This window comes from Octopus sinensis, linkage group LG1 (assembly GCF_006345805.1).
Source record: "Octopus sinensis linkage group LG1, ASM634580v1, whole genome shotgun sequence".
Classification (NCBI taxonomy): domain Eukaryota; kingdom Metazoa; phylum Mollusca; class Cephalopoda; order Octopoda; family Octopodidae; genus Octopus; species Octopus sinensis.
Genome location: NC_042997.1, coordinates 75,478,081 through 75,492,793, shown reverse-complemented (window position 1 = coordinate 75,492,793; position 14,713 = coordinate 75,478,081). Strand labels below are relative to the sequence as shown.

General features: G+C 35.9%; 1 protein-coding gene across 1 annotated transcript in view; it reads right to left on the bottom strand.

The window, feature by feature from the left end:
- The window catches only part of LOC115210256, a 439,746-nt gene that overhangs the window by 257,436 nt on the left and 167,597 nt on the right, over nt 1-14,713 (bottom strand). The window contains exons 16-18 of the mRNA XM_029778744.2: nt 13,107-13,244; nt 12,626-12,719; nt 2,250-2,348 (exon numbers count right to left, since the gene is read on the bottom strand). Of these exons, the coding sequence (XP_029634604.1) occupies nt 2,250-2,348; nt 12,626-12,719; nt 13,107-13,244 (331 nt within the window). The remainder of the gene's footprint in view (nt 1-2,249; nt 2,349-12,625; nt 12,720-13,106; nt 13,245-14,713) is intronic.

Here is a 14,713-nt window from a genome sequence, read left to right as displayed (position 1 = left end):
TACTTCTCCAGGGCACGAAACCTAACTGCATCTCATCAAGTCATACACTGATTTTAATTAATAGGATTATAACTCTCTAATTTGCATGACCTTGTCCAGCTGACTATAATGCTGCTACACCAATCATTGGGGATGACACCTTCCCATATAACCTAATTAACTAAATGGGTGATTGGCTGTAATCTACTCTGCCAGATATTTTTTAAGTATCTCAGCAGCAATTCCACATAGACATTGGACTTTTCCTGTCTTCATATCTTTAATTGTCAAATGTATCATACTCCTCTCAACTTGAATAGCTAGTCCCACTGTAGGATCAACATTGGGGAGACTCTCTTTCCCTCATTAATTTTCTACATTTAACAACCTTTCATTGTAACACTTACATGCCTCTTGTTTTCAGAATCATCATGTCATTATCCATCCATTCACATTTCTCTTTCACAATATTTTAATTCTCTTGTATACACTGTCTAGCAAGCTTGAATACCTCATACCACTGATCCACATGTTGTAAAACAATAGTGGACCTCTTTCTGTTTCTGCTCTTGCTAAGAGATCTGTGGCTTAGCTTCCAGTCTAATATAGTTCTTTGCTGTCTCTATTTTCAAGCTGTCACTTAACTTTTATGGCTGTCTATCTCACTGTTCCATCACTATTTCACCCTTGTCTAGTTGAGATTTGCCCCAACCACAGAATTGGTCTGTCATCCTCAGTAGGTTGCTCCTGTTGCTCTCTATGTCAATACGACTCTATCTCCTCCTTCCCATTGAATGCTTCAATAAGAATGTCTCTGACTGTCTGAAGGATCCTTAAACTTCTATATCTTCCTTTTGCAGATTAGTTTGTGCCTCTGAGTCCTTCTAGCTTTGTCTGAGGTCACTAACCTATACTGAGCTGTACATTTCCCCCCAGGGAAGGACTTTCTATTCACAAACATCTTCCTATCCCTTTTTCTGGTGAGAATGCAGTCAATCTGTGCTACTGGTAGATGATTAGGAACCTGGCATATTTCCTGAAGCTAGTGTTGCAGATTAACAAGCCATTTGCATCACATAATCCCAGCAGCCTTGTTCCCTCTTTGTATCTAGAACCAAAGCTTTAACCACCATGCATACCATAAAATCTGTTGGAGTTTTGGTCATCAGCCACAATAATAATATTACAGTTATTTGTCATCAAGATAGTCAACAAAACAACCCCATACAATCGGTCTTTCTTATTTTCTGCCAGTCCAGCATGAGGGGCATATGCAGAGATGTCACTGTTACATTATACAAGACTAGCCTTTGTTTAACAATTCTATCACACATTCTGATTACCTTAATCACTCTATCAATCCATTTCTGTCAAAAGTGTACCTAAACTACCCAGCCCATCACTACTACCCATTACTTGCCAATGAGTAGTCTAACTGAGGCTCTGTTCCAATGTACCTCTTGCACACAGCATACATCTACTAGTCTCTGCTCCAGTATTTCACCAATCTTACTTGACCAACCTTTCATTGTGCCAACACTGATCATAGAAGATTTAATGTTTGAGAACTGGGGAAAAGTAAGAAGGTACTTAAGGGAGTGTTTTCAGCATCTAGAAAGAATTACGAGGGCACTTGCCTAGAGGTAGAGGGCATTTATACATGTCACTGAAACAAGTATATACTACTAAATATACATTGTTAATCACTGGACTGCCTCTGGTGATAGGGTATAGGTGCACACCTTAGCTATATATGACAGTGGAAATAAGCCTCTCATGGGTACCCTATCAATTGTTGTAGATTAAGTTTTAAATTAAATCTGGGACAGATTTGCCTATAACATGTGTGACAGTGGGTAATCCTTTATGGTAACTGTAATTTATAAGACTATCTAAGCAGTGTTGACTTCTGTTACTCAAAAACAGGACTGATCTTAGGCTAAGCAACAACAAAACTGCTTATCTCCTTCATTTCTGTGAAATAATAACAAATTATTCTCTCTACTCATTTCTCTGCAATGATTCTAATATAGAAATGGTGTTTTTATAACCCAAGAAGTTATAATGAATTGCAAATTTATCTCCAGTGCAATATGAACTTAAAATAGATAAGAATATATAGTTGAACATTATATATCCTTTTAAAAAACAGACCTATTTATTAGCAACCACAACACCCAAACTAACAGACAAACACACACACACATATATAAAAAGCATTTTAGGTATCAGTAGATAAGATACAAAATAAAGTATGTTGCACACCTCACCTGTTGAGTAGAACTTATAAGAAAGCCTTGTTGTAAACGATAGCCTTGCTCAGAAGAAAATTTACGTGGATTATGGTTCCTCTGTAAAAGGCACTCAATCTGTGAAACAATAAAAGCAGAACTGGTAAGAACCTAAATTGTATAAACAGCTGAATTGAAAGTCACTTTTAAAGTTCTAATGTTTCTAAAACATTCATTTTTATCACTTATTGTCTTCAAGAATAAACAGTTTTATGTTGGTCACTATGAATACATTAAATTCAAATAACTCTTTCATTTCTATTTTCAATCTGATTCATACCATGGTTTCTGCATATTTCATATTATTTTTAATTATTTTTTTTCTTCTTGATTTACATTGTAACTATGTGTGATAAGGAATTATTTACCAATTTTCACATTTGTATATTGCTTGTGCAACTCTTTTTATTGTTGGACATCATTCAAAATTACCAATGATGAAGAAAGTGTGAAATAATGTTGTTAGCCAAAAAAATTAAATAAAATTAAAAACCTGAATTACACAGTGCTGCAGTCCTTACTTAGGATCACAATATGACTATTGTAAATAAAGTTAGAATATATGACAATAACTGTGTTAATATTAACAGAATTTTATTTAATGTCTATTTTATTAACTCTAAACATACTACTGAAAAATTTTAAAGACAAAAGCCTAGTCCTGTAAGGATTCTGCTATAGAATAGAAATGAATGGCTGAAGGGATTAGAGTTTTCTCAGTTAGTATGATTCTTATGGTGTCATGGACTTCAAGAATGGCTGAAAAATGAAGTCCCATGCAGCAATGTTAGAGCTAAATATAATTTTTACTGACAACTTACTTTCTGACTATTCTCAGTATTTACAATTTTTTTCCGGGACGTCCTACGTCCCAAATATAAAGGCAAAAATAAAATATTTCCACTTTGCAAGTTCGAGTAGAGTACTCCCTTGCACGCTCTGTTGACTCGAAGTCGCACCAAGACACTTTTCGAAGGTGCTTTCCTCCATGTTTTGAAATCTTCCTTTTTCTCTACATTGTATACTTTATAGACAATAGTCTTTTCTTTAATTTAATTTTTTATTATCCATCTGGACTATTCCATTTCTGCACGCTAATTTTATTTTTAATTTATTCCCATTCATGTGAAACCACTTATTCAAGTTCAAATCATTGATGCAATTTTATACCAATTGCTATTTTTACTTTTGTTATGTTACGATTATATTATACTTTAGTTTGATTTTAATTATTACTTACTACATATAATTCAATTGTTATTATTATTTTTATTGTTAAAGTGAAAGTATCTGACATAAAATAGAGAAATGTTCTTGTTTCACTTTTAACACGTAATACTGAAATAGTGGAGAAGATATGATATTGCTATGAGTTCGCTCTAGGCAAGAAGTTGAACATTTTTTTTTGCCCATGAAACTACATGGACCCTAAGTAAGGCATGTGTAAAATTTGAATGAAATTGGTTGTGTAGTTCTCAAGTTTTAGGGAAACACACAGACAGATAGACAGACAGACAGACACACATTCTCAGTTTTATATATATAAAGATAATTTTTCATTTTAAATACCTTGTAAGGAAAATCATGAAGGTGTGCAGAGGACAATAAGGATTACATTAGGGTTTAGTAAATTACTACCAAATTTATATTCCCAACCTACACAATGTAAAGGCCTTCAAAGATCAGTTAGTGAAAAATGCAAAATGGCGCTGGACTGATAAGTGTCAGAAGGCATTTGACAAATTAAAAAAACATTTTAACATTGAACTTATCATCATCATCATCATTTAATGTCTGTTGTCCATGCTAGCATGGGTTGGAAGGTTTGACTGGGCTGGCATGCTGGAAGGCTGAGACAGGATCCAGTCTGATTGGGCACGACTTTCTATGGCTGGATGCCCTTACTAACGCCAACTGCTCTGAGAGTGTAATAGGTGGTTTTATGTACCACTGGCATGGATGCCATTTGCATGACACCGGTATCTGCCACAATTGCGATTTTGCTCAGCTTGATAGATCTTCACAAGCACATACCAAAGGTCTTGGACATGCCTCTGTGAGGCCCAACACTCGAAAGGAGCTTGGCTACTTTGCTTCCATGAGGCCCAATACTTGATAGGAACTCAACCACCTCACCTCCATGAGGCCCGCTCAAAAGGAACTCAGCCACCTCGCCTCTGCGAGGTCCAACACTTGAAAGGAACTCATTCACTTTGCCTCCATGAGGCCCATTAACACATTTTGATCCGAAGTTGAATATTATGGTGTAGGAGCAGTGCTCCTGCACATATATGACGATGGGAGTGAAAAAGCTATAGCCCATGCATCACAATTATTACCAGCTGAAAGGAACTATTGTCAAATAGAAAAGGAAGTATTAGCAATCATATTCAGGGTGAAAATTCCACAGGTTTATTCATGGAAGAAGTTTCTATCTATAAACAGATCATTGCCCACTACTATATGGCTCTAAAAATGGAATACCAACACACAGAAAGAAAAGACCACAGTGATGAGGCACTACATTATTGACTTGTGATTACAAAATGGAATATTTACTGTCAAGGAAACAAGGGCAGGTGGATAGTTTGTCCAAACTAATACTGAAACACTGAGCCATTCAAAGATACAGTAATCACAGCATTAAGATCAGAAGGAGAAATAAAAAGTGGAATATGGTATGCGAATTACTAGTGACCCTAGAAGACATAAAATGAAATGCGATGGACAAATTCATAACAAATGAAAAGAATACTGTGGACAGGTAAAGTACATAGGAACAGGATTGGTGTGAAACAAAACCAAGATGTGAACCTATATTCAATTTCTGATGGTGTACTGATGTATGCACAGAGAGTAGTAATGTCTGAAATACTGCAAAAGAAAATGTGAAGGGAATTCCATGTTAGATTTTCTGGTATTTTGCAGATGAAAGCTTTAATGCATAGCTACTTGTACTGGTCAAAAATGGACAGAGAAATAAAAAATTTAGTGAAAGGCTGTAGAGGATGTGCTCTAACGGCAAAATTAACATCGATAAAAAATGAACCTTGACCAAAAGTAGATGTTCCATGGTCAAGACTACACATTGATTTCACTGGTCCCTTAAATGGTTCCTACTATTTAGTGGTGGTAAATAGTTTCTTTACTTGGCCAGAAATTTCTAAGTGTAAAAAGCCAACCTCCTCAACTATGATAAACTTTCTATATGAGCTGTATGTGAAATGTGGCATCACAGACATAGCAGTCTAACAATGGAATGCAATTTGTGTCTTTTGCGCTTAAAAAGTTTTGTAAAATGTTTGCTGTAGACATGTAACTATTATGCTATACCAGATCTAATGGACAAGCAGAACACTTTGTTGATACGTTCAAGAGAGCACTAAGAAAGTTGAATAAGGAAGTCACGGATTAGATAGCTCTACAACAATTCTTAAGAGTATACCACATGACACCAAGTCCAAATACACCAGAGTAAACCCAGAAGAATGGAAGAGAATGGTCATATGATATTTTTCAAGTACCAATGCCAGATACACAAGAAAAAGAAAAAGAATATGTGCGGAGTTCCTGGAAGTGGATGCCAAACTGAAAAAATTTAAAATTTGTAACAGTATAAAAAAATGGAGATGGGGGTAATGGAAAAATTATTGCTAGTACAAAGAAATAAAATTACACTCCCTAAGAAGAAAGAAAAACTTAAAAGTGGAGACGTTATGGGGATAATAATAATAATGGAACACCCTTCCCATGTGATGAGTGGTATGTGATAGTCATTATAAATGCTGTAATGTCAAGAAGTCGGTCATAGATAGTCATGTTTTACTTCTCTAACTAACTATACTGCTATACTGGAGTAGACATATAATAAATATTTATATCCATTTATTCTAGTTTTATTTATACTACATTTTTAACGAAATAAAAATTTTATAAATAATAAATCCTATGTATTAAGTTTAAAGATTTAGTTAACAGAATATATCTTAATATATTTTGTGCTTGTATTTTATGATATACTAGCAGTATCGCCCGGCGTTGCTCGGGTTTGTTTTGACCCGCTGGAATTGTAATTTTGAAAAGTAAAAATTTTGTGAACATTTTTCTGGTCGAAATACACCGAAAAGTGGCGACACAGCAGTGAAAAAATCGTAAAAAATAGGGATTTTCATAGAAAAAAGCATCTTTTTGATGTAAATAATTTTTGGTGTTAACATGGTCCGATTTGAATTTTATGTTCTACGGAAGGAAGAGCAACCCTTCTTCTACCATACTCTCAATTTTGGTCAACGTGCGCCGCAGGGTCTCGGAGGAGATAGTGCTAGTTGAAGGTTACCATTCTAGGTGCCTGAGTAACAACCTCGCGGATTTACAGATAAATGAATTAATTACTATCTTACAGAATAAAATTAAATAATTCTTGAAAATTAATTAATATTAATATTTTTTGAACAAAGTAAATAATTTTTAAAACTTAAATAATAATTTTTTTTACACAAACGCGAACGGGGAAAAGGGGGGGGGCGAATTCGATTTACATACCTAAATTTTTTCTTTTTCATGACATTGTAGCAAAATAGTAGTGAATTATATAAATACCAGCAGTACATTTTTTTTTCTGGGGTATTTTTTTTCAACCTCGTCACATATTTGCCCCTTTCAATTTAAACAAAGTCTTAATTAAGCAATTACGGCAGCTTAGCAATGGTTTCAATACATGCGTGACATGTGTATCTCAATTGTTCAAAACCCTTCGAATTTTTTCGCACGTGATGATATCATAGTGAAAACTTTCAATTACGCGCGCTTAGAAGTACGCTCGCAAATTAATACTACCAAAATTTTGAAGTTCGCGCTCCGCTTGTGTGTGTGTGTGTGTGCGTGCTTTAGGTGTACGTAGGTATGTGTTTTTGTGTGTGTGTGTCACTGAAGCCATACATACATATATACATACATAACCTCTCTCTCTCTTTTCTCTCTCAGTCACTCACTACAAAAAGTGAATAAAAAAAGTTCAGTTATTTCTGTCTTTCACTCTGTCTGTCTCTTTACACACACTAACAAAAGCACTTCACTTACACACCACACTTTCTGTGTCGCACAACCCATCAAACACACACACACACACTCACGCACGCACACATGTACATCAATGCTTTCGGAGTGAAATGTTAAAATATTGAGTTTTCTCGAATTTTGTCTTAATTGGGGGTGAAATTGAAAGAAATATATTATGGCATGACCGAATGGAGTACTTTGAAAAATCTTAGGTAAACTCTAATTGAAGAAATTGTGTGAGGAGTAAATCGTTATGTATTTATTTGTTTCTGTTTGCTGTGTTTTTTTATTTTTTGAGTAGTGGTTTAAATACTTTCAGTTTAGTCTTCCTCAAATCACTCTGTCGCTATTTACTTTCATTTTATTCGTTGCACACTGTGTGTGTGCGTGTGCGTGTGGTGTAAACCACATTAAGAAAAGCATTTGACATACACACCAGAATGTGAGTTTTCTGTAAATTTTGCTTAATTGGAGTTTAAATTTTAAAAACTGGACCTGGCATGACCCGATGCATTCTACTCTTAAAAATGCTAGGTAAATTGTAATTGAAGAAATCCTATATTGTAGATTTCTATAAGTTACAAAGGGAGGCAGATAAAATCTGCCTTTTATAATAAGAGATAATTGTATTTTGTTCGATTTTTATTGTAAAATCATGTATTTATATATATATTTATATTTTCTTACAAGATTATATACTTGTATCTATTTATGTATTATTTAATTGTTTTTATCTTGGATGTGAAAAGTGACTATATTTAAACTGAATTGATTTTACTGTTATCAGTTTGAAAATATAGCCACGAAACACATGTAATCTTTTTTACCAATTAAATACTTTTTATTTATTATTTTGTACTTTACTTAATTATTGGTATATGTTTTATCGTATATTTAATTTTTTTCTATAAGGTATAATTTAATTATATCATTGTTATTTCATTATTGAATCGATAAAAGGTGGTTCTTTTCTAATTTATATACGTATATATTCTGAAATTTGATTTAGTATTACTTCAATAATCAGCAAGATGTTCAAAACCATCCTTAAGAAAAGTATGATGCTCCACCTCCAAAACACAGCCCCTATCTCTGATTCCCAACACGGCTTCATGCCGAAGAGATCATGCTTGAGCAACTTACTGGTAATGGAAGAATTGGTGACGCATATCCTCGATGATAGTGATGCTGTTGACATCGTTTTATTGGACTTTACCAAAGCTTTTGACTCGGTAAACCACCACCTATTACTTGTCAATAGTTTCTATTCAGATATTGTACGATGGGTTGGTGCCTTCCTCTCAGATCGCTCCTTCCAAGTCCAAGTTAATGGTTCACTGTCCGACGTCTCCAGTGCGAGCAGTGGCATGCCTCAAGGTTCAGTGCTTGGGCCCTTATTGTTCTTAGTCTTCATAAATGACTTGCCCGACGACCTCACGCAACACACCCTTCTATTTGCCGACAATGTCAAACTGGTTGCTCCTCGCGGTTATATAGAGGATCTTTGTCGATGCCTCCACCAAATTTGGAGATGGTCTAACAAATGGGACCTGTGTCTGAACGTGTCAAAGTGCTGTCATCTGCCTGTTGGCTCTCCTCCTGCAACTCAACTTGATTTCGAGCCAGGTCGTCTGCTGCTGGAGAAGACTGACCAGGTAAAGGACCTGGGTATCTTGGTGGATTCCTCCTTTTCGCCTTCGGCCCAGTGCATCCATGCTGCCAACGAAGCACGCGGAGTTCTGTTCTTGATTCGACTGTCATTCGGAATGCTCACAGCAGCCATATTCCTACCGCTCTATGTCATGCTGGTGAGACCCATATTGGAGTATGGGATTCAAGCCTCTTCTCCTTATCTTCTCAAAGACATACAGCATCTCGAAAGAGTCCAGAAGCTGGCTACCCACATGGTTCTTGGTCTCAAGCATTTGTCTTATGAAGAAAGGCTGAAGACGCTCGACCTTTATTCTCTAGAAAAACGCTGCCGCCGTGGTGATCTCATTCTTGCTCACAACATCATAAGTGGAAAGTGTAACCTCTCGAAAGAGCTGTTCTTCACTCCTGCTCCAGAACATCGGCTGCAGGGTCATTCCGAAAAGCTCTATCCGTGGACTAAGCTGCCGGACAAGATGGTGAAGATGCCGACGACCGCTTGGTTCAAAGTCTCTCTTGACTACAAGTGGCCTGAACTCTTTACATGAACACCACCCTGTACATAACTCCATGTCCCCCTACATGGCCTTGCGTTTTGCTTTTTGAGCCAAAAAATTAACTAACTAACTAACTAAATTGAATTTTTCCCTGTAAGTTTGGAATAATATTCCCTAATATTATTATTATTATATATATATATATATATATATATATATATATAGGGAGAGTTTACGAAAAAAACAATAGATGAAGACAGGTGGTGTGCAAAACAAACAGATGTATTAGTATAACGCTCAGGAATAGAAAAAGTCTTTTACGTTTCGAGCCTACGCTCCTCTACAGAAAGGTACACAAATAAAACAAGGGGAGACAAAAATGTGTGTAGTAGCTAATGATCTATCATGGCGTCTGACTCGGACAGAAGGGTATAAAAATAAAGTAATGACAATAATAACAGTTTTATGTAAAGTTCAAAGGTTTTTTGATGTCGTGGTGTATTGCAAGACCCGGCAGTTGCTAGGACCGCTGGACTGACTCCTGTGCAGGTGGCAAGTGAAGAAACACCATTTCGATCCTGTGCTTGAGGAGATCCATTGAGTCAAGTACACCAACATCAAAATCAATGGAAACTGCAGTTGTGATCCCTGAGACGGTGGCACGTAAAAAGCATTATCCGAATCGTGGCCGATGCCAGTGCCACCATGACTGGCTTCCATGCCAGTGGCACATAAAATGCACCAATCCGATCGTGGCCGTTGCCAGCCTCGCCTGGCACCTGTGCAGGTGGCACGTAAAAAGCACCCACTACACTCACGGAGTGGTTGGCGTAAGGAAGGGCATCCAGCCGTAGAAACACTGCCAGATAAGACTGGAGCCTGGTGCAGCCTTCTGGCTTCCCAGATCCCCGGTCAAACCGTCCAACCCATGCTAGCATGGAGAACGGACGTTAAAAAATGATGATGATGAGTAGAGTCCACTGTGATCCATATGTAGGAGAGGTGCAGCCGGAGGGTAAAGATCGAAACGAGAATCCGTAAATGGTAGATAAAGAGTCCAATGGAGAAGTTCGTACTGGTAAGAAATGACAGGATCAACATGTGCGACCACGTGAGCGTGTGATATATATAGGGAGAGTTTACAAAAGAAAAAACAAAACACGAAGACAGGTGGTGTACAAAACTAACAGATGTATTAGTATAACGCTCAGAAATATATACATATGTGGAGGCGCAATGGCCCAGTGGTTAGGGCAGCGGACTCGTGGTCATAGGATCGCGGTTTCGATCCCCAGACCGGATGTTGTGAGTGTTTATTGAGCAAAAACACCTAAAGCTCCACGAGGCTTCGGCAGGGGGTGGTGGCGATCCCTGCTCTACTCTTTCGCCACAACTTTCTCTCACTCTTTTTTCTGTTGGCCTGCTCGCTTAGCCAGCGGGGTGGCGTCATTTGAAGGCTAAAACAATGCAAAGCACATTGTGACCAGCGATGTGTAGCAACATCTGATAGCCTGGTCGGTCACGGTGATATATATATATATATGTACGTATATGGAATATTTTTTTGTGTGACATCTATTTCTGTCTCTCTTTCTTTGCTTTCCTCTCTCTCTTTCCCTCCTAATTACTTCTTTCTTTGTTCTGACTATCTCTCTTTCCTCTCGTCTCCAGTCCTACAGGACATTTTCCTTTTCCTTTGTATTACCCAATATCTTGCTTGTCTTGCAGCTGCACATTTTTTTGTTGTATATGTATATTTTATTTTGTCATATTTGTTTTCATCATTGTCTTGTATGTTTGTTAGCTTTTCCCAGTAGCTTTTTGCCACTGGCGCCACCAAAAGTGAGCAATATCAATGTTAAAGGCACAAAATTGTCATGATTTTTTGGATGTTGACTGATGAGGAATTAGTTACGAATTTTCTATAATGTTTTTGTAAAATTTTCCATTTCTTGTGCTTTTGTTAAATTTTTGCACAAATCAACAATCTAAAACTATGCTATTATTAATAATATGTATAGTATTGTAGTTTGTTCTGTAGTTTTTGAAAACAAGGCATGCATACACACAATTCAGATTTATATTTATATAGTTATATAAATTAAATCATTTTTAATATACTACAGTGCTTTGAAATTTGCAGCTTATAGCTACTTATAACATATACACAAGAACTTAGCTAAATTGGTCATTCCATTTTGCATCAAAGTTTATATACTGACAATGTGAATTAATTCTTTCTTAGTGCACTAAACAGCATTTTAGTGCACTGGGTAATTTGAAATATAATGTAATGTAAGTTTTAACAAACATGCAATTTGGGCCTCACTGTAAAAAATTAACAGATGTTCTTTATCTCTGGGTAGAACAAGTTGAAAGTGTTTTGATTACTTTCTACTTTCTTTAGTGCTTTATTATAAAAAGAATATTCATCTTCTATCCACAGAAAGGCTATCATCTCACAGCTATTTCTAGTGTATACAAACTCATCATCGTGATTTTACATCTTCTTTCCATGCTGGCATGGGTTGGACAGTTTGATAGGAATTGACTTGCTGGGGAGCTGCCCAGGTTCAAAATGTCTACTTTGGAAGGATTTCTATAGTTGGATGCCTTCCTAACACAAACCACTTCACAGAGTGTACTGGGTGCTTTTTACATGGTACTGGCATGGGCACTTTTATGGGGTGCTGGCATGGACATATTTATGTGGTACCAGTATGGGTGCCTTTACATGGCTTTGGCACAGGTGCTTTGAATGGCACCAGCACAAGTGCTTTTTACATGACACCAGCATCTGTAAGGCCTCAAGGGAAGAACCTCTTGGCTGTGAGACAGACATAGAAGACATGTTGTATGTATGGGTGGCCACAATTTTACTTAGTTTAACGGTCTTGTCAAGCACAGCAAACCGCCAGGAGTCTCAGTCAGTCTAATCTGCGTAACAGTACTTAGTCTAATAATGTATATTAAATAAGTAATTCATTTACTTTTCACAGTGTGCCAAAAATTGCATGCTTATTTAAAGGTATAACATTTAATTTGATGTTTATTAAAAAAGGTTAAACATTTCATATCATATATAATTATATTAATAAAGGGGGAAAATATCAAAGAGAAATCAATGAGTGGCAGATAAGTAAAAATAACCTTTTGAAGAGCAGCTTCCACTTTTTCTGGATGGTATTTAATGGCAACTGTAGCATCAAAAACTGGTGTTGGCATCTTTTTCAAGACATAATTCCTGTGAAGATATTAAAAATAACAAATTAGTAAAGGAAATGTGTTACTATTGATTGATCCCACATAAGCTCTGACAGAGTAACGCTAACATTAAAGGCCTTCCAGACTTAACCGTCAAGTCCTTTTGATAGGCACAGTGTGATAAATACCCTATTAAGTAATGTCTATTTCTTTTTTTTTTATCAGTTCAAAGGGTGTTATTTGAAAAGTATGGCTCCTATTTGTAATAAATCAAGCAACTGGTAAATAATTGCAGCGGATAATCAACTCAAGAGTGAGGGACCAATTCACTTAGAATTATACCATCATATTTCACTCATTATAATTTTTTATACACATTGGCCTGAATTCTTGACTTTTTAGATAAAAATAATTGAAAACTTCATACTCCTCTAATGCATCAGCAATATCTTGGAAACCTTGGACTGTGGTGCCATTTCTATCCCAGATAATTGTCTGCAATTTGTTATTAATTTGCAAGGCTTTTGCCAACATACGTGCTCCAACATCTTCCATACTGTTACCACTGCAAATAAATTTTAAAAATAAAATAGATTTTAAATTTATCAATATTTCTTTGAAGTAGAAATAAATAAAGCAATACAAATAGCCAATAAGAGTGTTAACAGATTCTCTTCAAAATATTTTTATGTAGCTATAGGTCAAGATAAGATAAAAGAGCTTCAAACATGGCTAACGCATATTTTTAAAATACAGTGTATAGGGACCACATTTTCACTAAACCTTCCTTCTTAGAGTAAAGTGAGATTTGGCTGCTATTTCTAGTAGGTCACTGGCTCCTCCAAAAGTTGTTTATCTTTTATTTAGTGAGACCTTCAACATTTCCTGCTGATTCCACTCATGTATATCAATCACATTTCTAAACTAAAGCAACAATTTTGTGTCTATGTGTGTTTGTGTAGCAAAATGTTTCTCAACTTAAAGGATGTTACTTCAGTTGAAAATATTTTAACTTTTAACAAAAATGTAATATGACAATATAGGATTTTGGAAAATCAATGATTCAGATGAGTTTATGAATATATAGTATAAATAAGACTGTATATATTGATATCAAATGCAATTCATATATAAATTATTTGATAAGTTGAAGTGACATTTTCAACAGTATTTATTTGAACTGGAAGAAGCAAAAGTTAAAATGAAACAAACAGAATGGAATCAGAAATTAGACACATATATCAGTTGTGTGTAAAGTTACATGCAGTTATGCTCCAAAACTAAAAATTGCAAATGTTATTTTAAAAACATTATATCAGGTTATAACAAAAGCTCAGTTGTCTTTTTTATAATTAACTTGCAAGTTAGATTTAAAGGTATTTAATGTCTCAATTCTATTTGAAATACAACAAAATCATCAATATATCATTTTCTTTGAGATTTTGTCAATTTTATCACAACTTTGCTGTATTGGATTCATATTCTCTTTCTATGCAAAGAACATATTCAGCATGTTATTCTTTATGAATTTAAAAAAGAGAATAGTGCAAGTGTACCAGCAAAATCACTCCAAAACATTTATGATGATGGTGTAGAGACTATCAGAACATGCAGAAGATGATTTTCATGGTTCAGAAATGGGGACTAAAGCCTGCAGGATGAATCAAGAGAAGTGCACTCAAGAGGGTTGGATTCTGATGCACTTGAAGCCAAGAAGGTTGAATCCTGATGCACTAGAAGCAAACCAGACTATTGTAGTTCGGGAACTAAGCATGGGCTTCAATGTGAGCCATATCACCATTCATTGTGAATTACAGAGGCTTGGTAAAGTGTCAAAGGTTGGAAATGGGTCCTGCATGATCTTTCAGCAGACAATCACAAATACTGTGTTGATTGCTGTGCATCACTGCAATCTCAAGAGTTGCAAATGCATTTTTTGAAAAGAGTCATTACTGGAGATGTAAAATGGATACTTTACCATAACATTAAATGAAAATGTCAGCGGCTCGGTCATGGTGAAGAGCCAGCTCAGCA